Source organism: Aythya ferina (genome assembly GCF_964211825.1).
Source record: "Aythya ferina genome assembly, chromosome: 23".
NCBI lineage: Eukaryota > Metazoa > Chordata > Aves > Anseriformes > Anatidae > Aythya > Aythya ferina.
The window spans coordinates 2189250-2216627 of NC_140321.1; the positions used below are offsets into that span (position 1 = coordinate 2189250).

The 27378-nt window shown below is 61.7% G+C and overlaps 2 protein-coding genes across 4 annotated transcripts in view; one reads left to right on the forward strand and one right to left on the reverse strand.

The window, feature by feature from the left end:
* Positions 1 to 6153, forward strand: part of MAP3K14 (mitogen-activated protein kinase kinase kinase 14) — a 28333-nt gene extending 22180 nt beyond the window's left edge. For 2 of the 3 annotated variants that reach the window (XM_084496122.1, XM_084496123.1), the window contains exon 16: positions 633 to 6153. In XM_084496122.1, coding sequence (XP_084352248.1) covers positions 633 to 797 — 165 coding nt within the window. In that variant the 3' untranslated portion in view covers positions 798 to 6153. Of the gene's footprint in view, positions 1 to 31; positions 415 to 632 lie in introns of all 3 variants that reach the window. The other variant, XR_014685500.1, reaches the window with a different exon arrangement.
* On the reverse strand, positions 5500 to 25951 carry FMNL1 (formin like 1). The gene is made up of 26 exons (XM_084496121.1): positions 25601 to 25951; positions 17756 to 17839; positions 17350 to 17433; positions 17193 to 17266; positions 16690 to 16773; positions 16291 to 16431; positions 14695 to 14803; positions 14331 to 14407; positions 14162 to 14255; positions 13749 to 13823; positions 13300 to 13410; positions 13034 to 13183; positions 12822 to 12923; positions 12481 to 12700; positions 11951 to 12268; positions 11703 to 11824; positions 10912 to 11114; positions 10550 to 10784; positions 10378 to 10446; positions 10126 to 10206; positions 9525 to 9654; positions 9250 to 9413; positions 8885 to 8986; positions 8482 to 8580; positions 8137 to 8260; positions 5500 to 7082 (listed from the first exon to the last, which is right to left on the reverse strand). The coding sequence occupies exons 1-26, from the start codon at positions 25769 to 25771 to the stop codon at positions 6979 to 6981; spliced, it is 3327 nt and encodes a 1108-aa protein (XP_084352247.1). The 5' UTR covers positions 25772 to 25951; the 3' UTR covers positions 5500 to 6978.
* Positions 25952 to 27378: the final 1427 nt, after the last annotated feature.

Sequence of the window (27378 nt, forward strand, 5' to 3'; positions counted from 1 at the left end):
GAAAGATAACTTCTTTCCCCTCTGCTTATAGAAGAATCACTCTGACCTTTTCTTCAAGAGCAGTAATACCAGCTAAGGGAAACAGGCTGTGTTTGGCTGTGATGCTTCCTGCTTGTTAATGTGGAGGAGATGCTGGCAGACTCCAGTGAACCCCACTATGGGCCTTTTTGGCAGGACCTGAAAGAGACTATGGGTGTCTGTGGGACCAAGACTCATCCAAGTGTAAAATGTGATCATCTCTAAACAAAGAGGTTGCAGACGTCCAGAATGTGTTTCACTGCTGTTGGTTCTCTTTGGAGTACATCATTCTTGTGGACATCACAAAGCAAAAGGTTACCAGCCCACAGACGAACTGGCAGTGCCCAAATGCAGCCAGTTCAGAAAACACCTGCAATGGCCAACGACCTCAAGGAGGCAAGTTAGCAGCAGGTTGAATGCTATTAGTCCAGTTTCTGAGATACTTTCTAATGAGATAATCTATTTCAGGATCTTTCTGCCAGTCACAAGCTTCTCTCCTGCAGCTTTTCTTGAGTGGTGATGTCATTTGCCAATCAGGCTGGGTTAGTTAATGGGTTATTATGCTCTGAAAGAGGCTTGAAGTGGCATTCAGATTAATTTGTTCTGCTTCACAGGTACGGGTCCCTGCCTTCAGTCTGGTTACCAAAGAAGGCCAGCCAGTGCACTACGACATGGAGGTCCCCGACTCCGGTATTGAGCTGCAGTGCACCCTTGCCCCTGACTGCAGTGTCAGCTGGACGTGGAGAGTCAAACACGGTCAACTGGAGAACAGGCCGTGAGGCTGCTTCTGCAGTGGAGGTTTTTACCTTGTTGAAATATGGAATTGCAAAAGCTTCCAGCCACCCCTGCCATCAAGCACCACGCACAGTTGCTGGTGTTTTGTGCTGAAGTAGGATAGCAGTTCAGCAGTTCACTGCTCTCGGGCCTCACTTCTGTTGTCTGCTCTGATCCAGTTCCAAGACATGTCCTGAAGCTTAAATGTTCCCCAGAACAGTGGGAATTACTTGTTTTGGGTGCGTGAGATTGAGCTTGAGAATGGTACACGAAAATTCCTGCTTTTCAGAGGAATGTGATTGTGCTTTTCAGGAGCATATGGGGATTGGATGAGAGCTCCCGTTGCTCAGCCTCTGAGGTGAAGCTGGTAGTTCCTGGGCTTGCTCAAAGGAGGTGGAGGTTGAGTATCTTCAGTGCAGCTGTGGTTGTTTGTGCTGAGGGGAGCTGGCTAACTTCCTTCTAGCTGGAGGAAAAACTTAATGTTTCTGTAGGCTTTGGGTAGCATCATCTCTACCTCAAGCCTTCTACATGGGGAAAATTGACAGCAGTAACTAGCTGGGTGCTTGGTTTCACCTCCCACCCTTCCCCGCAGACACTTCCTTCTTGAATCAGAAAAGAACTTTGTTCCCAGAAAGAGCTTTGCTTGCAGCTCTCATCTTCTGAATCTCCTCCCTGACATAGGAGCTGGTGCTTCCCACTCTGTTGTTGCTACCAACGAAGGGAGTACACGGTAGGGCAGGAGGAACGTGTTCCGTGGTGGGCAGGGTTGCGCTCCTCAGCCCCGTTTCCACCGCTGCTGCTGCTGACTTGCTGCAACTTCACAGGAGCTGTCCTTGTCCGCACAGCTCCCCCTGGAGGGGGCAGGACAGCAGCTCCATCAGCTCAGGCAGTCTGAATTCTGCTGCAGAACTGTTTTCTTAGATCCCACTCCCAGCTACCAGTCCTGCCATCCGCTCAGCCCCTCCGCTGGAGATCAGTGTCCCAGTGCTGCGTGGCGTTAGCTCAGCCCGTCTGCACCAGCACCTAAAGGCTGGTACCAGGCTTCGTATTCCTCCCCTCACGTCAAAACATGTTAATAGAGCGGGACGGGCAGCTGGGCCCACAATGCCTTAATCATTGGTGAACTTTTTTTTGGTGATTATTTTTTTGTAAAGTATACAAAAACTGTATGTGTCAAGTTCAGACGGGCGGGTGTTGCTAGCCCTTCTGTAACCCAGAACAAAACCAGAGGGAGGCGTAAGGTACTTGGGTGCACTCATTCAGGGCTGCTCAAAGTCCTTGTGTGTCTGCAAACAGCAAACCGATTTGCTGGTGTGCTGTGCCTCTTCCAGAATGCTGGAACCACAGCGGCCGCAGAGCCGGGGCTGCTGACACCCAGGCATAAGAGAGGAGCAGCTCCCAGGGAGCAAGGTCAGCCGTGCCAGATCCAGGCTGGTGTTGGGAGATGCAACGAGGCAGGAATGTCTGCAGGTTTCTCAAGTGAAGTTCACTTAAAACAGCTGGGAAAAGTTAAGCTCTGGACCTCCCATTCTGAGGACTAGTGACCTGCAATTGATACTCTTTCCCTTTGGTCTCCCAGAATATTGGCTGGTTTTGCTACGCTAGGTGTTGACATCCTTAACCAGGAAACTGAAGTTATTATGCAGTAGAAAAGTGGAACTCTTGAAGAAGTTAAACCTGTCACCACTGTGCGTATAGTCTCTTATAGCACTTTTTTGTTCTAAAGCACTTAATGAATTGTCCAAAATAAGTATATCTGAAATGCAGCCACATTAAGAGTCTTTTTAGTAAACAGTTAAAACATTATGCACACCTTTTCCAGGCAGGAGTGGGGAGGAATAGGGAAGTTGGCACAATTTTTAGCCATAAGCTACTACAAGTTCTAGGCTCTGGAGCAACAGGGATCGAGATGCCTTGCAGCATTCCCAGGAGCTCCCAAGCAGGTGTTGAGTGCAGAAACCAAACTTCCTGCACTTGGCACCCTCCTCGGGCTTCCTCTGAGGGGGAGAGGAGAAAAACCTGTTGGCTGCTTCTAAGAAGAGTCTGTCATAATAACTGTTGGTGACGTGTCAGTGCAAAAGAATAGTCTGTTCCCTTCCTGAAGGCTGCACCTCATGGCTTTCACTGTCGTCCGCAAAGTGCCTCAATGTACAGGTGTGCGTTTTTGTACGTTGGTGTTAGACCCGAGTTCTGCCAAGCAGTAGGACAGGGTACAGCAGTCCTCTGCTTGCGGGACCTGTGAGCTTTACACTTCATCTATAGCATTAACGCTAGTCTTGGGCCACCTGAGTGGGTGGGTGAAAGGCAGGAACCCTTGTGAAGCCAGATCGTCTTTGCTGGGTAGGTGGAGATGTTTACGTTCTCCTGCGCTCTCACACCAGCATTAGCCAGTATCTCCATCCTGTTCATTTTGTCCAAAAACTTCAATCCTATTTTTCTGCCACCTCAAGCAAGAAAGTGAGGCTGCAGCCCTCCACGTAACAACCATTTACAGGGCAGCTGCTCAGAGGAGCAGGCTGGGGCGTCAGCTCTCCCTGCCGCGTGGGAAAGACGCTCCGGCTGATACCACAAACCATTGGTGCTTTTACTGTCCTGAAATGTGGTTCTGCTCTCGGAAGTATCTCCAGGGTTTTAATGTTTTTGCCACCTACCAACTTGGGATCTCAGCTCTCTCCTGCTGCTGGGACAGTTTCCTGTTAATTTGGCTGGTTGTTTTTGCTGTGACAGGCAGAAAAAGCCCAGCTTGCAGAAAGGCTGGCTGTGCAATACCAACAGGCAAGAAAGTCAGGAAAGTTTTTTTGTTATCCCTGTTAACATTTGTCTTAAATTGTGTGTAATAACATAATTAGGCTTTAGGACTGAATCCCAGTACAAGTTAGGGAGGGAGGACAAATAGTAATAAATACAGATGGTTCTTGTCATATAGCACCTTTCTTAAGGTCTTTGGGAGAAAAATCACCTTTGGCAAAGCAATACAAAGCTTTGGGATGGGCAGTACAGGCATGGGTGAAGATGATGGAATGACTAGCTGGTATTGAATGAATGACACTTTATAAAACTGTGATTTCTTGAAATTAACATTTCAACCTGTATTTTCACAGAAAAAAAATAAAAGCTGGAAAAAAAGGATTCTTTGTTTTCATGGTCGGGGGTTTGATATGTTGTACCAGAGAACATGAAGACTACTGAGTGTGGTATTTTTTTAAGAGGAGCCTGGTTTGAGTAACCTTCACCCTAGATTTTGGGGGGATGCAGGGAAGAGTCCTTTGTGGGTGTGAAGAGGCAGCAGTACCTTTGGCAGATCTGAGCACAGCATTTGCTGAATGTGTTGATGCTGCTCTGTTTCCCAGTTAAGCACATCGTCCCCTTTCCTCCTCCTGTTCCAGTTCTACGTCCTTGGCTCCATGCCCGAGCTCCCTGGTGGTTACAGGGCTGCCATGAGGCTTCCCAGCATGTTCTCAGCCATCTAGCTAGCTGGCATTCACATAACTTTGGATCGAGGCTTTCCTGTCTGAGAAAACAGGCTGATTTGCAAAAACTGTGGCTATTTGTGTCAAATGAATGTGTCCCTGCACCACACTGAAGCTTTGTCAGTGAAATGATGCCCCCTCGATTTCCAGCTATCCTGAGTGCATCTCCTGTGCTGTTTTGACAAGGCCCAGGTTCAACTGATCAAGGGAAAGCAGAGGGCACTGCTCGCTGTTGCTTTATGTTCCAGGCAGGGGCTTTTGCTGTACAGGGGGCTGACACATCTTCCCCTCAAGAGTGAGAGAAATCACTCCAGGATCCTGAGGAATTGAGGTTAAGCAGACGATGCCGGAGGTTTGCCCACACCGTGCAGCATGGGCTTCGGCTCCCTCTTGGTGCAGAAGCTGCCTCCACTTGCACGGTGCCTTTCTGTCAATGCGGTGGACTGGAGGTGTGCTCACGGCCACGTCAGTGAGCGCATGAGATCAGCTACCTGAAATGGAAAACCCAAATTCCAGCCAACGGGTTGGGAGGCTGACTTTTGCTATCATGTACCTGTTTGTACAGTGAACACAGAAGTCAGATCAGCTGTCCACAAAAAAAAAAAAAAAAAAAAAAAAAGGTGCATTGATTGCATTTGGGATTTCCTAGACTTCCCTGTAAAGACATGGGTCAGCTTTGGGAAGCAGCCCTTGTCTCTGAGGACAGCCCAGCTGAGAAGCCAGGTTGTGCCCTTGTGCAGGACTGAGCCTCGCCCAGGGCTGTCTGCAGCTCCGTGCTGGGGTTGGCGGGGGCGGCGGGTGCCTTCCCGAGCATCCTGGTGACAATGCGCACGTGCTCATGTGGGTGCCAGGGCCTGACAGCCGCCTCCTCAAGGACAACGCAGTTAAAGATGGGGGACTGTGCCTCTGAAGTGTCACAAAGCCTGGCTTGCCCTTCCTGTTGTCCCCTGGCACTTACTTTCTCGTGTTTTCATCCACTAAATCGCCCCTGCTGCCAGTCCTGCAGGCATGGGCAAGTCAGAAATACATCTTCCACTTGCAGCAGTTCAAAAGAGCGGGGCCACCACTCCCAGCAGCAGTTCCTTGTGCAGTTCATGTCTTAGTGTTAGTAAAGCAGCAAGCGGCAGCTGCTGCATCCAGCCCGCGAAGGCAGGAGGTAGCCTGAGCAGCCTCAAACACTGGGACTTGCTCAGCACCGGCCCACACGCAGAGCTCACCCCCACTCACAGACACGGGCTTTATCCATAGAGTTGGTTTATTACCAGTTCTGCTTTGGATTAAACAGGCCCTCAGTATATAAAAATAATGTATACAAATTAGCAGTTAATGTTTTACATTTCTGGCTTAAAGGCATTTATAAGTTACACATTCATTTCCCTTCCCTCCCTTTGAGCTTGGCGCGATACTGAGCCGGTGGCGCTTAGCATCGTAATTACAGCAGGAAGCAGTCGCTGCTCTGGCTTGTAACGAGGACTGACCCTGGTCTAAAAGCTGGGGCAAGCGAGAATGTACACGGCAACCACGAGTCCTCGCAGCAGGGCAAGCAGGGGGCGTTGGTGACAAAGTCAATGCATTAACGGGTTAACTGCAGCAGTGCACGGCTCTGACTGATCAGCAGCAGGGTGGGGAGGAATAAAGGCCAGTGCTTCAGTCACTATTTGTAGGCTGATGCAGCTCTCTGGCTACATCCAAGCCCACCCCTTTTCTGTCCTCCTTTTCCTGCACGAGTTCAGCTGTGACCCTGCACTGTTTGGGGATATCGCGGTGTTTGCTGCAAGGGCTGGAGGCTGCCTAGCACCTGCTGCGGATTGCATCGTGCAACTGCTGGCGAACGGGAGCAGCCTCGTGGTCCCCGCGGGCCGATGGGCACCGGTGTCTGAGAGGCTGCAGCCCCAAGAGCAGAGGTGGGTGCTGGGGAGGCAGGAGGGCAAGGCCAGGTACCACCACGTAGCGATTCGGGGATGGTGAATCCTTGATCCTGCTGATTGTCATAGACCAGCACTGTTCGCCCCAGCCTTAGGCTCCTGGTGAGACCCTGTGGAACCCATGGGTGTCCCAGCCCCTGCTCCCATAGCACAGAATTTTTTTTTTTTTTAAGGAAGACATAGAAAATGACTGTAAAATAGCACCCCTGCCAGCTCCTGGGGTACATGAAGTGCCCAGGGTGGGATCTTTGCAGCAGGCTCCTTGCTGGAGAGGAGGCAAAGCCTGTGCCCGCCCCACTCTGCAGCAGAGGAGAGCATGGCCTCGAAGGGCTCTGCACCGACGGGAGATGTGGGAGAAGCACCAGGAGCACTGTGGCCCCGGCTGCCAACCCTCTGCCCCTCCTGCAGTGGGAGATCGAAGGCACCAGCAAGCTGAGGAGAGGGGCACACCGTTGTGCAGGGTTGCCCCGGACAGCAGGAGGGCAACGCAGCAGCCCTGGGCAAGGGGCAGGGCAGCCCCTTTCCCTATCAGGACAAGGTGGGGGGCTTCCTGTGCTCCCCCCATCCCTGCCGGCTCAGAGGAGAGGAGCTCAGTGTTATCGCTAAGCAATTGCTGGGGGAGCCCTGCGTCAGACCCATGGGCACGCAGGGCAGGGGCAGCAGCGTGGGCTGGCACACGAAGCAGCTTGAGCAGCGAGGAGTGGGCACCGTCCCCCCACCGTGGGTCGGCCCAGGCTGGCGGGCTGACGCCCTGCAGTCCCATCTGCATGTGCAGGACAGGCCTGCCCTGCTCACAGCGAGATGTCCGGCGTCGCCTGCAGGCTCTGCCCCACAGCCCGTTTCTTGGCGCTGCCGCGGCCCTTGTCTGCGCGCCGGTAGGGGTTGTTCCGCAGATCTGAAAGGGGAGAAGGCACCGGCTCAGCAAGCCACCAGCCCGCCCGCCCCAGCAAAGCCTGCACCTGCAGGCAGGACCCTTCCCTCGTCCCCACCACCGCCCAGGGTCAGCCCGTCGGTTATGGGGATGCTTGGGAGGAGCCTGACCAGCAGCACAGAGGCAGGAGGGAGGCAGCTGGGAAAAACTAGCCCGTGGGACCCACTCCTGCAGCAATTCCAGTGCCCAGCCTTGTGCCACGGTGCTGGGGCTGATGCTGGGGCGGCCCGGGGGGTGGCTTTCAGCAGAGAGCTGGGCCCAGCCGATCGGCCATAGAGCCAGAATGGTGCTGGGCAGAGAAATGCAGGAGGAGAGCCGCAGCCCGGCAGCCCCCCTGTGCCCCTCTGCCCACCCAGGCTGTGCCCGTGCCCCCAGCCCGGCTGCCCCCCATTACCTACAGGCAGCCACTACAGGGGACTCTCCTCGTTGAAGCTCGCATCGCAGAAGAGCCGGGACGAGCGCTTGCCCGTCCGGGCCGTGAAAGGAACAGTTTTCAGAGCTGAGCAAAGTGATCCAGAGAGACAGCGGAGAGGAGGAGAAGGGAGGAAGAAGCAGAAGAGGAGGAAGAGCTATGAGACAGGGCAGAGAGCGTTCGGCGGCTTTGCTGTGCAGACAGGGAGGTGCTGCAGGTGGCTCTGGGCTCCCCAGCAGGGCTCGGTGGCTCCCTGGCTCCGAGCTGTGACAGCTCTCAGAGCCCCCGCCAGGGAGGCTCTCCCAGCTGCACCCACTTGGCTGCAGCGCTGTCTGTGCCGAAGCCCCATGCGTCGAAACCCCGTGCAGGGGCAGCAGAGCTGGGAGCCCAGCCCTGAATGTCCAACTTCCAGTGACCCAGCAGCTGCCCGGCCCTCACTGTCTCTGGATCTCTCCCAGCACTGTGCTCCCTCCCGGCCATCGCAGGGCTGTGTGACAAGCCGTGGCACCCACCCAACGGACCTGCACCCCATGGGGACTCTGTTCTGGCACAGCCTGGCCAGGGACTCTGAGCGCCAAGCACCAGGGGAGACACCCTGCCCCTCACCTGAAATAATATCCTCGATGGCACCGTCTTTTCCTTCATAAATGAGCGGCTCCTTCACCATTTGCTTCTTCTTCAGCTCAGCGATCATATCCATCTGCTGCCGCCTGGCTTTCTGCATGGGTGACTGTGGTGGAGACAGAGTGGGGTGAATGGCACATCCCATCTGGAAAAGCTCCTTTGCCCTTTCCCAAATTCAGCCCGGACAGAGGGCACAGTGATACCGAGCCAGGCTGCTGCCTCCTGGCCTCATCCAGGAGAAGCCGCAGGGCAGCAGGGTGGGATTTGCTGGGGAAGGGATGCTCAAGAGCCTGCACCAGCACAGGGAAGTGTCCCCACATCGGGTACCTTCGTGTCGAGCTGGTCCTCGCTGCCGTTGGGGCTGGATTCTGCCTCTTTGGCCGCAGCCTCTTGTTTCTTCCACAGCTCGATGTCCTGCTCTGCTTTCTTGGGAGAGGTGCAGGGAAGGCACGCTGAGCTGCAGGGTTCTGCTGTGGTGCTGCAGGAACGCCCTCCCCCCCGCTTTCTGCTCCTCGGCAATCCCAAGGGGGCTCTGGCAGCCCCTGCCTCACCCCAACCCAGTGCCTGCACCGGCCCCAAAGGGCAGCTCTGTGTGCCAGGGTCTCTCTGTCCCACAGGCCCCCAGCCTTGTGTGTGGCTGTGGCCAGTTACCCCAAAGTGGGGTCAGACTCCCCCCTAAAAACCAAGTCCCCTCCCAGCCCCCAGAAACAGGGCACCCCCGGCCCCCTACCTTGTAGGCTCTGATGAAGCGCATGAACATGGGGAAGAAGGTCGTGGGGGGACTGTTTTTGGGGTTCTCCCCGAAGTACTCCACGGCTGACTCGTATGCCTCCTGCGGGCAGAGACACCCCAATATGGGGGGCTGGGGTCTGGCAGCAGAGCCCAGCCACCCACTGTCCCCCACCCACCCTCTGTCACCTCGGTGCCCCCATCCACATCCCCCATGGCTCTGGCAGTCCTGCTGGAGCCACATCCCACCCAGAGCCTCTCCCATGGGGCACAGGCATCAGACATCAGATATCACCCCAGGGTGACCCTATGCAGCAATGGGGACCCAGTCCTGCCCCACCACCCTGCGCTGCCCTCAGCACCCACCTTGGCAGTTTTGCTGTCAGCCTGCAGCTTCTCCATCACCTCCGAGTTGGCCTTGAGGAACTCCTTGAGCACGGGGCTGTCATCCTGCCGCATGAACTCCTTGCGGGTGAGCTCCATGCCCTGCTGCAGGCTCCGCACGTCCTGCAACACGCTGTCCAGGGACACTGCAGAAACGGTGATCAGTGACCAGTGCCAGGGTCAGGGCAGGCTCTGAGAGTCCCCACGTGGGGGCTGCAGCCTGCTGTGGTCCCCAGCCCAGTGCCCACGGGTGCTACCTGAGCCAGCCTTGTCGAGGAAATGCAGCTCGGTGTGGAAGCCAGTGAGCTCGGGGTACTTCTCCGTGATCACCCGCACCAGGTAATGCAGCAGTGTCTGCTTCCTGTCTGTCGACTTCATCTCCAGCAGCTGGGAGAGAGCAGTGTCAGCCCCATCCCGCATCCCACTGCCCCACCAACCCCTGCTCAAGGCAGCCCTCTGTCCCCGTGACTGGTGCCTGCACCCTTCCATTCCCATGGCTTCCCCCATTGCTGCAGCTGAACTCTCTCTGTCCCCTCAGGTACTCCCAGCATTCACCCACGGCCACAGCTGGTTCCTGCACCCGTCCATCCCTGTGCCTGTTTCCCACGTCCCTCTGTGCCCAGGGCTGCTCCCTGCGTTCCTCCATCTCCATGCTTGGTCCCTGTAACCCTCTGCCCCATGGCCAGCCCCTGTGTCTCTCCATCCCTACAGCTGCTTCCCACGTCCCTCTGTCCCTATACCCGGTCCCTGTAACGCCCTGTCCCCTCGGCTTGTCCCCGTGCAGTGACAGTGCCTGTGTGCACTACGTCCTTCCCTACAGCACAAGGGACCTGCAGGGCAGCCCCGCACCAAACCTACCGCATCGAGGCTCTGCAGCCGAAAGCCGTAGGCAGCCCCGCGCTTGCTGCTGTTCATGTAGTTCCCGAAGGCCAGCACGATCTGAGGAGGTGCAAGGGCTCAGGTAGGGCCAGGGGCTGAGCCCAGCAGCGGGGGCACGTCTGCACCCCACGCCCCCACGCAGTCAGGATGCATGGGGCAGGTCAGCACTGCCAACGTGCACCCGGCCCGGCCAGACATCCCCCCATGGGGCCACGGCCTCGCACCCCTCACCTCGAGGATGTTGCGCAGTTTGCTGGAGGACTTGAGGGACATGGAGGCGGCGATGATGGCATTGAGTTGCTGAGGACAGCAGGGGAAGTGTGTGAGCCCCGCCGCAGGAGGCTGCCCACCCTGTGCCGCCCACAGCCGTGCTGTGTCCCCCCACCCGCGCCCCCACACCCACCGGCATGAGCAGCTGGGCCGTGTCGTTGAAGTTGCCCAGGAAGATCATGACGTTCATGCGCTCGGCCAGGCGCGGGATCTTGCTGAACCTGATCATGAACTGGTCCTCGTCCGAGAGCTCCTCCGGAGGCTGCTGCTCCCGCTCGAACTTCCCGATCAGCGTCCGCTCGTACTCGGTGGGCAGGAAGCGCAGCAGCAGCTCCAGGAAATCGAGGCTCAGGGCTTGCTGGTCGTACCTGCAGGAGCAGCGGGTGGTGGGACGCCCCCAGCACAGGCAGACCCTGCAGCGGGTCCCTCAGCCCCCTGCCGCCTCCCTCCCGGTGCCCTGGCTCGTCCTTGTCCCACTGAGGAGGGGACACTCACGTCTCGATGGCTGTGCAGATGTCCTGGATGCTGCGGCCACCCTTGCGGAGGGTGATGGCCAGGTTCTTGGCCCGGTTGGACTCCATGAGGGTGACCTTGCTGGGGGCCTTCTGCGTGGCCTTCACCTTGAGGGCGCTGATGTCCAGGGCAGGGCCCTGGGCCTTGGTCTTGAACTGCTCCTCGAAGTCACTCATGTCCAGCTCCTGCGGGGGGACAGGGCTGAGGGCACGGCTGGGAGCTGGTGCAGGACGGCTGGGATGAGGATGGGGCCGGAGGGTTGGGACAGGACAAGGGGGAGAGGGGCGAGAGGATGAAGATGGAGGGAGGAGGAGAGGACAAGTTGGGGGCTGAGGATGGGGAAGGGGATGAAGACAAGGCAGGGACAGGGCAAGGAGGGGCTAATGAGGGGACAAGGTGCGGGGAGAGGGAGGGAGGGAGGGAGGCAGAGAATGAAGATGGGGAAGAAGACACGGCTGGAACAGGAGAGGCTGAGGGTGGAGCAAGGGGACAGGGATGGGGTGAGAGGAGGAGGGCAGGGCTCCGCGTCCCACAGACCCCGTATTGTCGCTCTGCACGGCGCTGGCCTCCAGCTCCTCCAGGGCTGCAGCCACGTGAGCCAGCGACACCACAGATGGGTGCAGCGTGGGCAGGGGTGCCAAGCCAGCACGGGTGCAATGCGGGTGGGGGTGCAACGAAGGCCGGGGTAACGTCAGCACCGGTGCGGCATGGGCGCAGGCACCGGCCCCACCGAGCCCCCTGTACTCACCCCCCAGGTGCCTGCATGGCCTCACCTGCAGCACCTTCTCGTCATTGAGCTCCGTGAAGACGGTGCCGTCGATCTGGCTCGGCTTCAGCGCCACCCAGTTGAAGACGGGCATGCGGAACTTGGTCTGGATCGGCTTCTTCACCTTCACTGCGGGGTGAGAGGCAGGCAGCGTCACCGGCGGGGGCCCAAACCCACCCCAGTATGCCTCTGGCGCTCGAGACACCCCAAGGACGTCCCCCCTGTCCCTGGACCCCATTCCCTGGCCACACTCACCTGAACCACCGGCAGCAGGGGGCCCGGCGGGGGACTCCCCGCCAAGCGGTGGGGGCGGTGGGGGGGGTGGCACAGGGCCCTCCAGCCCCCCGGGGAGCGGTGGGGGCGGTGGGGGCACTGCGGCACCTGGGAGCGGAGGGGCTGGGGGGGGCGCGGCACCCGTGGGCAGGGGGGGCGGGGGGGGCACGGGGGGCTCAGGCTCAGCCCCAGGCAGGGGTGGAGGGGGGGGCGGTGGGGGAGGTGGTGGGGGGGCAGCAGGTTCAGGGGGAGGAGGTGGGGATGGAGCCGGAGCCGGAGCCGGAGCTGGAGCAGGAGCATCTGCAAACGGAAACGAGAAGTGGGTGAGTTGATGCATCAGCAGGACACGGTGCCGCTGCCAGGACCACTCTGCCACCGAGCGACTCCACGTCCCTGGGCACATCCCTGCGCCCCCTGCCTCGGTTTCCCTGGCTGTGCTCAGAGAACATACTGCCACCCCTCCCCGGCGCCAGCTGTCCCCAGCAGGAAGCGGACCCCCGCACCCGCGGTACCTGTGCTGGCGGCGGTGGCCTCTGTGGTAACCACGGGGGCTGCTGCGGTCTCTATGACGACGGGGACAATTTCGATGGCGACGTCTCCATCGGGCCCACGCAGGATCTGCACTAACCCCTTCTCCTCCAGCTCCGCCAGCCGCCGCTCCAGTGCCAGCCGGTAGCACTCCTGGGGCTGTGGGGCTGGCGGGCTGGGTGGCCGCGGCGGGCTGAGCTGCTCCTGCGGCGTGACAAACCCCGGCGTGTCACCGGTGTCCCCCAGCACCCCCTGACCGAGGTTCCCCACGCATCCGCTTCCCCCCCTCAGCCCCGGCAGCATCGCAGCACCCGTGGGTGCTCACCCGCAGCGCCTCCAGCTCCCGCCGCGCCTGGCTCAGCTGCTTCTCCAGCTCCGCTATCTTGGCCATGGAGTCGTTCTCCGCATCCTGCAGCTTCTCCGTCAGCTGTGGGGACGAGGCACCGGCGCTCAGCCGCAGCCGCCGTGGCCCAGCCCTGCCTCCCGCCCCACTTGGGGCTTGCGTCAGCAGCCCCTGCCCACGCGCCCACGTCCCACCTGGCTGACGTGCTCCTGCAGCTCCTCCATGTGCTCCAGCACAGCCGTCTTGGTCTCCGAGTCCTCCAGCATGGCCCCCACGTCAAAAACGTTGTCCAGGTAGGCTTGGATCTGCACCTGCAGCTTGTCGCTCTCGGTGAGCCGCAGGTTCTGCCACGGGACAACCGGCGGCACCGTCACGGGTGGTGGCAGCCACGGTGCCCACCCACCACCGAGATGGGAGCCGCAGCCGCAGCGGGGGCTCGGGGCGGCGCAGGACCACCCACCTCCAGGTACTGGTCAAGCCCCAGGTGGGTGAACTCGTACTGCAGGAAGACACGGAAGTTCATGTTCTCCACCGAGTGCACCACGATGTTGATGAACTGCATGCAGGCGACCTGCGGGGACAGGAGCAGGCTCAGCACGGCGGTTCAGCAGCCCTGGGGACGCAAGTCCCTGGGGACAGCACGGAGGTTTCACGGCCCTGTGGACACGGGGATCTGGGAAACAGCCAGCTGCTCAGCAGCCCTTGGGACACAACGCCCTGGGGAGGGACCAGCAGCTTTTGGGGGCACGGCATTTTGGGGACTTGGCAGCCCTTGGGACATAGCCAAGGACAGGCCTGGGGGGACCACGGGAGCTGCCACCAGGGCAGGAGGCTGTGGGTCCCCAGGTGTCTCCAGCCCAGCGTGGGGCAGGGGGCACAGCGGGGGCCCCAGCCTCCCCCACCGCTCACCATGAAGTCAATGTTGCTGTCCTCATTTCGGAAATACTCCATCAGCTTCTCAAAGCGGTTCTTCTCGCCACAGACCTGGGGTGGGAGCAGGGTCTGAGGGCTGGGAGGGGCACGGCCAAGGTGGGCACCCGTGGGGATGGCAGGGCAGGAGGCACCCGCTGCCGATGCCATCCCAGCCCTGCCGGGTGCAGGACATCCCTGCTGAGACGTCCCCGTGCCATCCCAGCCCTGGGGACATGTGCTGGCATGGGGACATCAAGCCCAACAACTGGAGCAACCCCAGATAAGTTATGCGACAGGCATTTTTAGGATCAAGGGTGTCTCAGTGGAGCAGGACTCTGCTGCACAAAGAGAAACTGAGGCACGTGCACAGGGGTCAGCATGGGGACCGTGTGTCCCTCCCAGAGACTCACCTCCTTGAAGTTGTCAAAGGCAGCAAGGATAATGTCATGGCCACCTCGGACCAGGCAGACGGCAGCCAGCAGCTCCAGCACGAGCGCCTTGGTCCTGCGGAGGCACAGGCCATGAGGGGTCGTGGCCGTGGCGCAGCTGAGGGGACAAGTGAGAGGGGACAGCCCCTACCTGGCGTTCTTGTTGTTGAGGCTCAGGGTGATCTCGTTGACACAGGCTGGGTGGTTCATCACCAGGCTGAAGCCAGACTGGGGGAAAAAGGAGCATTAATGGGGTCGCTCATACCCCTGCCTTCCCCAGGGATGCCCAGGGACCTAGTGCTATGGCCCATGCCATGTTCCTGCTGAGCAGGTGGCTGAGCAAGGACATCTGAGTGCAAAGTCTGGGTGTCCCCAAGCCATCAGAGCTGGGGGGCAGCAGATGTGTGCTCCTCACCATACCCCAAAGCCAGACTCTGACCCTGATGGGGGCAGCGCAGGGACTGGAGGCTTTTGGGGGTCTCCCAGGGATCCCGGAGGACGCTGCCTGCTCCCACCTGGTAGTTCATGATGGCACGGAGACACATGATGCAGACGTGGACGTCGTCCTTCTGGCTGACAATGCGGGAATTCCTCAGCGCCTTCCTGCTGTGCGAGGGGTTGAGCCTGCACGGGCAAGAGGGCAGCTGAGCAGGGGGCTCGGGGGCAGCCGTGGGGCGCAGCGCAAGCAGGGGGTGGGCAGCGTGAGGGCGGGGGGGGGGACAGGCGGTGGCCTCGGTGCCCCTGGGCTCACCAGCCAGCAAAGGAAAACCGGGGGACCCAGCAAGCTGCATTCCCATGGGAGAGAGCCCCGATGTCCAGCCTGGTGGTCATCCCCATCTGCAAGCCCAAGGGACGCCAGGCGCGGGGGGTGGCCGCGGTGGGGCTGGGGTGGCAGGGGGGGGCCGCGTGCCCCTCGCGCATGGGCAGTCTCGGAGGCTCACCGGGGCGAATAGGAGCTGCCAGGTGACCTGGGGCAACTGTCCCCATCGCTGCCCGGGGCGCTGCAGGGGACGCTGGGGTGGACGTGGTGGAGGAGGGTGTGGATGTGCTGGTTCGAGAGGCAGCAGCTGGAGGCGCGTTAGAGCCTGCAGGACAGGAGGGAGAAACGGGGCTCCCGCGCGGCCCGCGGGACAGCCGGGGTGTGGAGCCAGGGGCTGGGGGAACGTGGGCAGGGGGCAAGCAGGGCAGCTGCTGCCGCTTGCAGGGGCTGGTGCTGAGCACCGGGCGGTGCTGAGCCCTCCTAAGCCTGCGACCAGGCTGGGGTTGGGATCCCGCGGGTGCCACATCCGAGCCATTGCTCCTGACCTGTCCCTGGGGCACGGGGGACGCCGGCTCCTCTGGAGGTGCTGGCAGGGAACGAGGGGCCCCGCGGTCCCAAGGGAGCCCCCAGCCACGCTACGGCAGCCGTCTCCCTTCCCAGGGTGGACACAGCCGGGTGTCCCCTCGGACCGCCCTGCCCGTCAGGGACGACCACAGGGGCCATCCCCACGCTGGGGCCAGCAGCGAGTCAGCGGGGGCTGCATGGCCCCTCCGGGGCATCTCCACCACGCCAGCACCCCAGCCCCGTCACCTACCGTAAGCACATCCCCCGGCAGCGTGCAAGAGAAGAGCGGGGTTAGAAGAGGGCTGCAGGGTTAGCAAGCGAGAGCCGCCGGCTGCTGGGACCGGCTCAGAGGGCGCAGGCCCGGTCATCTTCAAACCCTCGCTGCTTTTAAACCCTCGCCGGCAGCAGCCCCTATGTCTGATGCAGCAGCAGGGTGGGGATTTGCTCCCAAAAATCTCAAGCAGCTCTGATTTGTGCTCATTTCCCTGATCCTCCCACCCCAGTTTTGGCCAGGGCATCCCACAGCAGAGAGCTGCAGGGACTGCAGAGCTGGGCGGTGGGAACTGCCCCAACCTTGCTCTTTACCCTGGCTTCCAGCACTGCTGAGAGCACATGCGGCTTTGTCTCCCCCTTGGTCCCCAGAACAGCACCGGGGACCCATATCTAGGACCAGGCTTGCATCTCCCTGCCGAGCCCCTCTCTGAGCCGGCACAGCACGGCATGGCACGGCGGGGCCAGGGTGCAGCGAGGCGGAGAGTGGGGAGCGGCGCCAGGGTCCGCGTGTTACCTGACGGTGAGGTGCCGCACTTTGGAGACGCCCTGCGTGGGGGACGAGGAGTTGCTTTTGCTCAGATCCTCCAGCGACCGCTCCAGGGGCTTGCCCTTGTCGGAGCCCGGGCTGCCATTCTCAGTGCTCTCCATGTCGTACCTGGTGGGGTCGGGGAGAGGTGAGCAAGCAGCACCCCCGATGCCAGCAGGCACGTGGGGACCTCTGCGGTCCCCAGGGCTGGGGACAAATGGGGCGCTGGTTTCCCCCAGACACGGAGCTCTGCAGCTCTGGACCCCCCAGCTCCCCCAGCCCCTCTGAGCTTGGGGGGAGGCTGATGCCAGCCCAGCGACCGGAGAGCCAGGAAAGGGTCTCAGGGGAAAAGGGGCACCCGGGATGCCAGTGGCAGTGGGGACGTACGCGACGGAGCACTGGGCGAAGGCGAGGTACTCCAGCAGCACATCCAGCCCCTTGTTCTCCTCGTTGAGAAACTCCTGGACCCAGCTGGGGAGCACAGGGGTTAGTGGGTTCCACAAGCCCTCCTCTTCCTCCCCTCTCCCCCTCCAGCCCAGAGGTCCCCAGTAAGGTGGGGACATACGGGGGACACGGCACCGCTGTGTGGTGCCACCTCTCTGAGGGACGCGGGTGCCACAGTGACCCCAGGCCCTGACACCCAGAGGGGACAGCCCCCGGGCTCTGCTGCCACTGCAGGGGTTCAGGTCCTGCAGCACCCAGGGCACAGCCGGCCGCCGCCTCGGCCCCTCCACCCTCCCATCAAAGCCACCCCAGGGATGAAGCCACCAGCCTCCACCCCCTGCCTCCACACCCCGCTGTCACCCCCACAGCCAGCAGCCACCAGCACACGAGTCTCTGTCCCAGCAGCGGCCGGATGCCACCAAGGACCCCCTGCTCACCCTCCTTACCCGATGTAGTTGGTCCTTAAGGAAATCTCCAGCTCCCGGAGCACCTGTGTCGACTCCTGCACTCGTCGCTTGAACTGCGGGGACAGGGAGAGCCGTTGGCACCGGGCCTGGCCCCGAGGGACAAGGGCGGACCCATGGGGTGCAAGGAAGCCCTCACCTTCCTGCTCACGCCGCCCGTGTCCAAGTAGCTCTTCAGCTTCTGGATGTAGGCAGACGGTGGGTTTTTCACCTGGAAGCGCTCCTACAAGCCACAGAGAGAGGCTGAAGCCACCTGCCTGTGGCATGGGGAAACACTACCCTGCTCTGCACCTTGTCCCTGCTCCGCGCACTGCCTGGGCACACTGCAGCCACCCGTACCCCGTGCTGCAGATGGTCGCACTTCAATGGTTAATCAGGCTAATAAGCTGCTGTCTCGCTAATGGAGATGGATGCCAGCACCCAGATCCGCTGCTTCAGCCACATGTGCTGGGCTGATCTGAGGCCAGCGGCCACCAGCCCTGAGTAGCATTTGGGGACAGGGCCAGCAGTGAGGCCAGCAAGGCGTCACTGCACTTGGACCTCACCTGGTCGCAGACGAGCTCCCATTTCTTCTCGTTGTCATACTGGCTGAGCAGCTGCATCTTGTCGGGGGGCAGGTTCATGGAGTTCTGCGGGGAGACAGGGGTCAGGGGTGTCCCCAAAACCCCTCTGTGGGCTGGGGTACCCCCCATTCACGCGGCACCCGGTGTCCCTGCTCACCAATGGGACCACAGGGACATTGCTTTCCCCAGGAACTTTCACACCACCACCCGGCACCATGGACCCGTCAGCAATGTCCCTGTCTGGAGGTGTCTGGGGTCTCCATGGCAGAGGGCGCTGGGTGTTAGTGGGGGGCAGGGCAGGACGTGGGGTGCTGGAGGGAAAAACGGAGCCACGCACCCATGTCACCAGCACACCGTGCTCCCAGCCTCAGCCAGCGCAGGTGCCATCCCCAGCTGAGCCTTTTGGTCACTGCTCAGCCACCCCACATGGGGACAGGGGCTGGAGACACGGCCGAGTCCCCACGGTGTGATGGTGACGGACGGCTCCAAGCCATCCCTGTGGGCACGCAACGAGCCCAGATGGTGAAATCAGCGCTTCTTTGGAGACCCGACCTGGGGGCAGGGTGTTGCGTGTCACCCCCCTCCTTTCGTGCCAGCATTACACAACCTGGCCGCCACCTCCCCACCCCACATCGGCCTCTCCGCAGCCGCCGCCAGCCCCTGGAGCCGCCTGAGCAGGACGTGACGTGGTTTCCGCTCCCCGAGCAGCACGAGGCAGCCACCGAAACTGCTCCTCGCTGAGGCTGGGGGCTCCGGGGCACCCTGGGCTCAGCTCCTGCCTGCAGGGTGCTGCGGTGCACGGGGTGGGTCCCAGAGGGACACCACGGGTGGACCTGCAGAGCCTCGGACAGGCCGCCTGCTGTGCCAGGTGCGTTGCACGCACGCCTCAGCCATTCAGGGAGCTCAGCTTGGGTCATGGATGATTTAATTTCCCAAAAGACCGATTTCTTGGCGATCCAGCCCTAAGGAAAGCAGGAGCTGAGGCTGCTGCTCGCCCGGAGAGCCTGCAGCCTGGCCACAAGGAGCCATGTGGAGACAGTGCACAGCCCCAGCCCTGCTCCGAGTCACCTTAACCTCCAGTTTTGGCTTCCCCGGCACAGGGATGCGGGGTGCAGGCACCACTGGGGACTGCCCTGGGACACCCACGTCCCTGGGGAAAAGGCATCCTGTGGGGTTTGGGGCGGGATCAGAGCTGAGCAGGGAGGGACGCGGGTAGCCACAGAGGAGCCCGTCAAGAGGAAAGGTGCCAACACGCCGGGCAGGAGCGGAAACCTCAGCACCCACCTCCACCAAGTACCCGCCAGGCTGCTTTTGCAATCAGCCAAAACAGGGCGATACGGGTGGAAAGGAGCCCGCACGGAGGCTGAAGCCATGGTCCCCAAGCTGCCTGGGGCCCCACGCCACCACACCGAGCCGGTATTCGGCTGGCTCTGGCCGGGCTGCCTGGAGCCTGGCTGCTCCCTCCCAGCTGCCCGCAGCAGGCAGCTCGCACAGCAGCACGCAGGACAAAGGCAATGAGGCTAAAATTAGGCTGCGAGGCCAGAAATAGCCTCGCTGCGAGACTGCATCGGAGTGGCCGGACAGGTCCTGAGGCAGCCGAGGTGGTGGCAGAGCCAGGACACCCAGAGTTGTTGCTGCAATAACACTTCCTGGGCTACTGCACGCAGGATCCACCACGGGCAACTGGCACAGCCTGGTGCCATCCCCGGTGCCACTTCTGCTGGGGGAAGCCCTGTCCTTGCGGTCCCCATCCCTCCATGGGGATGGATAAAACCCTCCAGAAGGGTCAGACCGATGCCTGGTGGCTCTCCCAGCCCCAAGAGAGCGCCAGGTGGGACCACTCACCCAAGCAGCCTTCACAAAACACACTTTGGCCATCGGTGCCATCTGCAGAAAAGGGACGGTGGCACCTGCTGCACAGCCCAAACCTCTCCCACAGGGACCCCCAGCCCGTGGAGCATCAACGAACTTTGTGCTGGGTTATCCCAAAGGCTGTGCACGTCACAGGGACTCAAATTATCACGTGTAGGACCCTGAAAACCCAGGAACAAGCATCACTGGTGGGACAGGGCCTCCCACGGGCCGAGGATGCTGACAGAGTGCGGGGTGCCAGCGATGCCCCCACGGAGGTGGCTGTGCTGTGACAGTTGAGTCCATCTGTCCCCGGTGAGGCTGGCACGACCCCATCCTTGCAGGCAGGGCCGGGCCTGGTGGCAGGATGTGGCATCGTTTGGGTTTGAAACTGGGTGGTGGCTGCCTTCCCCCGCGGGGCACGTGGTGCAGGCGGAGGAAGTGGCCTCCCACCCCGGGCGCCCCGCTGTGGTCCGTGGCGTCAGTCGGGAGCACAAAGAAACCGGTTCTCGCTTCCTGCTGGGGGCCCTGGTGCCACCGGGGATGTGGGGCAGGGTGGCCTCACAGGCGGTAAACAAAGGACTTGGTCCTTCCCCTCCTCCTCAGGGGACTGGGATGGCAGGAACGAGATGGAGAGGAGAAGGGGACTTACCCCAGCAATCACAACCCACCTCCAAGGCCAGCACCCTCATCGCACCCAGGACCTGGCGTCGAGCCCATCCCCGTCCTGCCGTGCCACGGGCTGCGTCAGGACCAGACCACACAGCCTGCGAGGGCGGGCACAGACACCGAGCAGCGTCACGGCCCGCCACGCTCCTGTCAGCCCAAACAGATGGCACCAAGGGTCTCCCACACAGCCCACCGGGACAGGAGGTCCCCAGCGCCTGCGGTGACATCTCAGTGACGCCCTGGGACGGGAGGTGGCTGGCCGGGACCCTGAGCTCAGGCAAAGCCAGCACGGGGAGGGCTTGCTGGAGGTTGTGCCGGGATTTACCCTGCACCTAAAACCAGACGGGGGGAGGTGAGGCAGCACCTACATCATTTCCCGCTACGAAAAGGCCTTTTCTTGTTGCACCAACCGCAACACCGAGGCTGCGCAGAGGGCTCCTGCCTGGCAGAGTTATTTTGAGTGTCAGGCACCCCGAATTTTCATTCCACACACAAGCAGGGGCTGCGCACACCGCGAGTGGCCTCTGAGCAGGCGGAGATGAGCAGGGCCAGTCTCTGCACCCAGCCAGACAGAAAATTAAAAGCATCCGCCACGGAAGCGTTTGCTCTGCAAAACACATGCGGCAGCGCCGTCATTGCTGGTTGGCTGCTCGATGGGCTCAAGTGAAAACCAGACCGAAACGAGACGGCCGTTGCTTAGGGATCGTGGCCGAGCTGCTCAAGCATCTTCTGCAGTTTCTTGGCCTGCGCAGGGCCGGGAGGGAGCCACACGCAGCAGCTGGGAGCGGTGGCACTGGGGTGGGAGAAAGCAGGGAGGAGAGGGGCAGCGTGCGGGGCCGCAGTGCTCCACTGCGCTTGGCAGGGAGCTCCTGTGGAGATTTGGGTGAGTGCACATGGATGCAGGACCACGTAACGGACGAGAAGCTCTGGTCCCAGTGTAAAGCCTCAAATGCCAGCCAGCACGTGGAACAGGGCAGCCCAGCCCGAGCATCCCACGGCCTGGGAGAGGCTGGGGACACCCTGCTGGGAGCTGGGGGAGCCCCGTGGCTGAATCTGTCGTGTGTGGTTCCTCACAGTACACAGGGGGAAGGTGGCAGCCGCTGGCGCGAAGCAGCAGCCCCTGTCTGCCACAAGAAAGGAGCTGGAGCGGACCCAAGGTGGCGGCTTGGAGGCTTTCACCGACCGCTTGGCCGCAGAAAGACTGACGGCACCGGGTGGCTGGGCTGGCAGCCCATGGGACACGCCGGCCCCGGGCTGCACCGTCCCTGGTGGCTACGGGGCGCGATGCTCCTGCCTGCGTTCCCGTGCTGTCCCCTTCAGCAAGCGTCACCAGAGCCATCCCCGCTGCGGGGAGCACATCTCTCCTTCCTACCCTCACCTGGCACGGAGGGAGGCCACAGCCTCTCCCCGCGGCTCAGCGCCAGGCACCCAGCAGGACGGGGACCGCCCGGGCTCTCCCCGAGCCCAGCACGCCGCAATCAGGGCTGGGCAACGCTCCCGGGACCGGCTCACCCTGTGAGGGAGTCCCCGGAGCCAGCCGTGGCTGCGTCCCAAACCCACCACATGCCAGAGGGAAAAGCTGGCAGGGGGAGCGGGCAGGACCCCTCCGGAGGCCGGAGCCCACCCCGGGGGAGGCGAGGAGTTGCTAAGGGACAGGCGCCTGCTAGCGCACGGCTGTGGCCAAGGCCTCCCCACCGCCTGCTGCTCCCGGCTCTATTTTAAGAACAAGCAGAAGCTGCTCTCAGCGCACGGTGGGGAAATGAGACTGAGCAGCCACGCTCGCCTCGCCGCCGAGCGTTTGCCCGTCCTGCGATGGCGGGGTGGGGGGATCCCCACATTGGGGACACCCTCCCAGCTCAGCCAGGACCTGATCCAGCCACACGCAGCAACCTCAGCGCAAGGGCTGCCTGCCTTCCCATCTCCGTGTGGCACAGGCACATGTCCTGCAGGGACACCGGGGACACCAGGGACACCAGCAGAGCTGCAGAGGGTTCCCCGCTCCTCTCAGGAGCCCATCACGGAGCCGGCTGTGCCTCCCCGCATCCCGCCGAGCTGTGCCAGCCCCGTACGCCGTGTGGGGACGGGTCCAGCACAAAGCCGGGCATCGTTCTTCTGCCCTGCCCGTGATTCCCCCAGCTCGCGGTGTGGCCGCAGCCAGGGCTCGCTGGTGACCGGCCTCACCGCCGCGCTCTGGCCAGCGGCACATCTGCAAACATCTGCAGCGGTGCCGGCTGCCAGCTCACCCGGACAACTGCAAACACAAAGCTGCGCCTCGTGGCCACCCGGGGCCCTGCGGCACACAAGGAGCTTTCACCAATGTGAAGTTTTGAGGTCTCCCAGTTTTAATCCCTGTCCCGCAGCCTGCCCCGCTTTCGCAGAGCACTTGCTGCTTTTAAGTGACACCAAGGACCTAAGCAAGGGCTCGGGGGGAATTTTCCACCCGGCTCCTCAAAGGCTCAGAGTTTTTAGGTCTCTGCCCTTTCAGCTGCAGCTGATCTCTCTTCCAGGTCCCGAGAGAGGCCAAAGCAAAGCTCTCGCCGCCCCGTGGACCAGCAGAGCGAGGAGTTGCCATGGTTTAGCAGCAAAACCTCACAGCAGGGCCACCACGGTCCTGTCTGCTGAGTGCCACCACCCCAGAGCCCTCCCAGCTGTCTGCGGATGCTTGGGCAGCCCAGCTGCTGCTCACCTCCACCACGCCCTTGGTGCACGGTTTCATTTTGCCATTCCTGAACCTTTTCTTTTCCTCCTTTGTAACAAGAGGTAACCAGGCTGCCCTGAGCAGAAGCACATCCCCAGCCCAGCAGCCAGAGGCCGTCTCCTTCCTCTGCTTCTCCCCACATCCCCAAACTCCAGAGCCGCACCAGCACGTCCCAGGTCACTTGGCACAGGGACAGCCCTGCTGTCCCTCTGCCAAAGCGGCATCTGCCACGGTGCCCTAGCTGGGAATAAGCCAGAATGCCTGGAATAAAACCAGATTCCCCATATCTGAGCACACAGTGAGGTTTGTTCCTCACCTCCCCACCAGCAGTTTGAACCCCCAGGGCTCTGCTACTGACCCGACAGTCCCTCGGGCTGCCTTTCAGCCTGGATTTTTCCCATTATTTCTGCCAGTTTAGGATGTCTGGCCAGGAATTGGTTTGCACTGACATGGCCTCGTGGCACTGGGGTGCAGCAGCCCTCCCGTGGTATCACTGTACCAAGACCATGTGCTGGACCCAAACCACGTCCCAGCAATAGAACAGGAAGGTTTCCAGCCCACCAGCTCACACCCCAGTGCTAAACTCATGCCCTTTGCAGGTGAGAAATGAATCCATGAACACTGCAGGTCCCTAGAGATGATTAAAAATACAATTAGGGTGGCTGGAGGCAGAGCAGCCCTCCATCCCTCCGTAGTGGGGATCCTGCTGCTCCCCCCACCAACGCTGCCATGAGTAGGGATGATGAAAGGAGGGGGAAGGGAGCCCGTGAAAGGAGGAAGAGAGATTGGGACATCCAATTTCACAAGACAGCCAGTTCCCGTGTTGCCAAAACCAGCACACTTGTCCCAGTAGCTCCCTGCCAGGGCTTTTCCTTGGGATCAAGGAGGCTGGGGTCACAGGGAGAGTATGAATCACCACTTGGCCCTTTTTGATCACTTTTCAGTTTAGGATTTAGACCCCTCCGGAGCACACCTAGGCCCCATCTCACCAGCGGAAAGTGACACTTCCTGAGGCCTCGCAATCGCAGCCACAGCACCCCAAAATCCCCAGCTGCCAGCCCCCTTCTGCAACCACGGCATGCGTGCACCCCAGAGCCATTACAGGCACAATCTCAACCTCGTACTGCCATCCGCACCCAAAGCACCACACCAAGAGTCACACAGCCACCCCCGGGGGACAGCAAAGCCCCATCCCGGGGCTCTCGGCAGCACCACGCAGCCCCGGCATTGCAGAGCCCTTTGCAACGACCCCCCTGCAGTCCCAGCGAGCCGAAGCAGATGCTCTCCGCGGCAGAGAAGTCACAGCCTGTGGCTGCAGGCAAAGCAGGCACTTCAGCTGTGCTGCCTGTCCCCAATAATCCTCCCGTAATCGCAACGCGACGGGAAAGCTTGTAAATCATCCTGGGCTGGGGCCGGGCGGGCCGGGGCGGCGGGTCCTGCCTGCTGCGGGGCCGCAGGAGCTGCGGAGCGACTCGGGTCACGGCACCGGCACTGCTCCCGACCTCGTTGTGTAACGGCAGCCGCAGGAGCCGGGAGCTTTTGTCCACAGCTGGAGCCCCTGCCCAGGCTCAGGTTAGCGTGGGCTCTTATTTTGTGCAGGGGATGAGGGGATTAAAGCAGCAAGCATTTCCCTGCTCCCAGTGGGCTCCCAGTCTGCCCTGGAGCTTTTTTGGGGAGCGTGCGGACGCAGGACGGCGACCTTCAGAGCGTGTCCCAGCTCCGTGGTGCACAGGGCGGCTGCGGAAAGGGCAGCCGAGCTGCTCTCGCCTCCGCGCTCCGGGGCTGCGGGGGGAAAGGACACGTCGCTGAGCGCGGGGGAAGGCACATGTGTGGGGACTGCATCCAGCACAGCTGGACAGTGAAGGTCACGGCCATCCGCCACCTCCCAAGGACGGAGAGGAGCTTCCAGCAGCTCAGCACGGTGCTGCCGGTGACCAGCACTCAGCTCACCTCCTGCTCTGCCTACCTGAGCTTTTCCCAGAGCTGCAGAGACACCCGTGAAGGGCTGGCGGGGAGCTCGGCCCCACGGCACAGGGAAAGCGAGCAGTTTGCCCAAGGCCACGCAGAGAGGCTAGGGCAGAAGCGCCCCATCCTCACGCCAGGGCTGAGATGCGGAGAGCAGGAGGGAGGGAAGGGAGAGAGGGAGAGATCCCGGAAAGCAGCAGCCGCTGGGACGTGCGGGAGAGGAGCTCCAGGCGGACGGGAGGAGGTGAGCGAGGCAGGTTGACATTTGCAGCACCGGCTCGCTGCAGCGTGTGCGGCTGGCACTGCTCGCTGGCTACACGCCGCCAGCTCCGGGCCTGCCGCCGGCTCCTCAGCCCCATCCCAGGGGGGTTGGAGCTTCCTGGGGGGGGGCCAGGAGCCCGAGCTCAGCCTCACCCAAGCCCTTTGGGACCACTGCCCCCCAGCAGAGCGCAGCCGGGGGCGAGCAGCCCCGAGTTCGGGCATCCCCGGGGCATTCCCCGGGAGCAACGGGAGGAGACGGCCCACGCCGCGGGGCCGGGAGAGGGAGGAAAAAAAAAAAATAAAAGAAACGATGCGATTCGATAAAATAAAGCCGGCAAAGCTCGGGCAGGATGGCTGCTTCTCCCGGCAGGGCCAGGACTCACCAGGACGCGGCTGAAGCGCTCCTCCAGCTCGGCGGCGGCGGGCATGGGCTGCCGGGCGGGCGGCGGCGGCCGCGGCGGGGTGGCGGCGGCGGCGGTGGCGGGGCCCGGGGCTCGGCTGTCGCGGTTCTCCCGGCCCGCAGCCCCCTCCATGCCCCCGGCCGCGTTGCCCATGGCGCTGCCGCCGGGGGTACCCGGGGTACCCGCGGTGCCGGGGGTGCCGGAGGTGCCGGAGCGGGCGCGCTGCAGCTGGGCTGGGCAGGAAGCGGAGCTGCAAGAGGGATGGGGCGGGTGGCTCGGTGTCGGGGTGTTTTTCCCCTTCTCTGTCTTTTCGCCGTTTGCAACTTCTCCTGGGCGTTATTGAGCCGCAAACGCCACCCCCCCGCCTCCACCCCCGCCCCGGCGGGCAGGGCTCCGCCGCGCCCCCGGTCCCGGCCGGCCCCGGTGCCCCAGAGGCGGCCCCGGGCTCGGCGCTGCATCCCCGGCACCTGCCGCCCCTCCGCCGGGCTCCAGGGTCCCAAAGCCCACGGCTGCGCGGGGCTGGGTTGCTTTTTTATTTATTTATTTATTTTTAATGGTTTGGTTTGGTTTTCTTCTTCTTCTCAGGAGGGGAGGGAGGCGGGTGGGGCTGCGGAGGTTTGGGGGCCCTCCCCTCTTCCTCTTTTCCCCTCGGCTGCCAAGGGAGGGCGAGCTGAGGCTGAGCAAACTCAGTGCACCCGCCGGACTCTCTCGTCCCCACCCTGAGCATCACCAGCAACAGCGGATGGAGCCCTTGGCAGGGGGACACGGGCACGCCGCCGGGCCGGGGGATGGATGGCAGCAGTGCCTGCGGGTCGGGGACGAGCGTGTGGCACTGCCCAGGGCTCCATGCGGGGTCTGGGGCACCGTGGCTGGACCTGGGAGCTGCCTCCCTGAGAGCTGCCAGCAAGGACAGGGGGTCCTGGAGGGGACACGTGCCAAGCGAGGGTGGCTGCCTGTGGCAGACACCTCTGCTGACAGCGGTACCCATCGCCTTCGGTACAGGATCCCGGCCTCCTCAGAGCAGGAGAGGATGAGGCAGCTGTTCTCGCCCTGTTAGCATGCAGCTCCTGCCTCCTGACGGCCCTGGTGGAGCAAGGACCAATTCATCTCCTGGCTCCTGCTGCACTGGCATCAATAAGCACAGCTCCAAATCACTGCCATTACATGCGCATATTATTCCCCAGTGCCAGATAAGAGAGGTGGAGATAAAGATCTGATGAGGGCCATGCGAGGACAGAGCCAGATCCTGGGACCCCCAGCCTGTGCACGTGTTGCTGAGGTCCAGAAGCCCTGCGCAGCCCTGCTCACCCGCCTGGGGCAGATGCTGGCACCATCGTGTCAGTCCGGCTCTCGCAGCACCTCCTGTTCTGCAAGGTGTGCTGCTCCTGGTCACCCGCTGCGGTGTCGGGGTAAGCCACTTGTCACTCCAGAGGCCTCGCGTGCTGGGGGAACACGCCAGACCTGTTCTGCCAACCTCTGCAGCAAAAACAAGGCAAAGACCATTAACAGGCACCCTCATCACGCGGCCCCAAACCATTCCCACCCTCTGCAAACCTCAGCTCCCACATGGGGATGCACGACGTGTCCAGTGGGACCCTGGCAGGACGCAGCTGCCACAGATTCCTGATCCGACCTTGGCGTGTTGCTGTGTCCCCCCCGCACTGAGTGCCGAGCTCTGTGCCTGGGGAGGCCTGAGAGGAGCCGCGGGCAGCTCATGGGCACAGAAATTGGGGTCACCCACATTATGGTATGTTCTGACT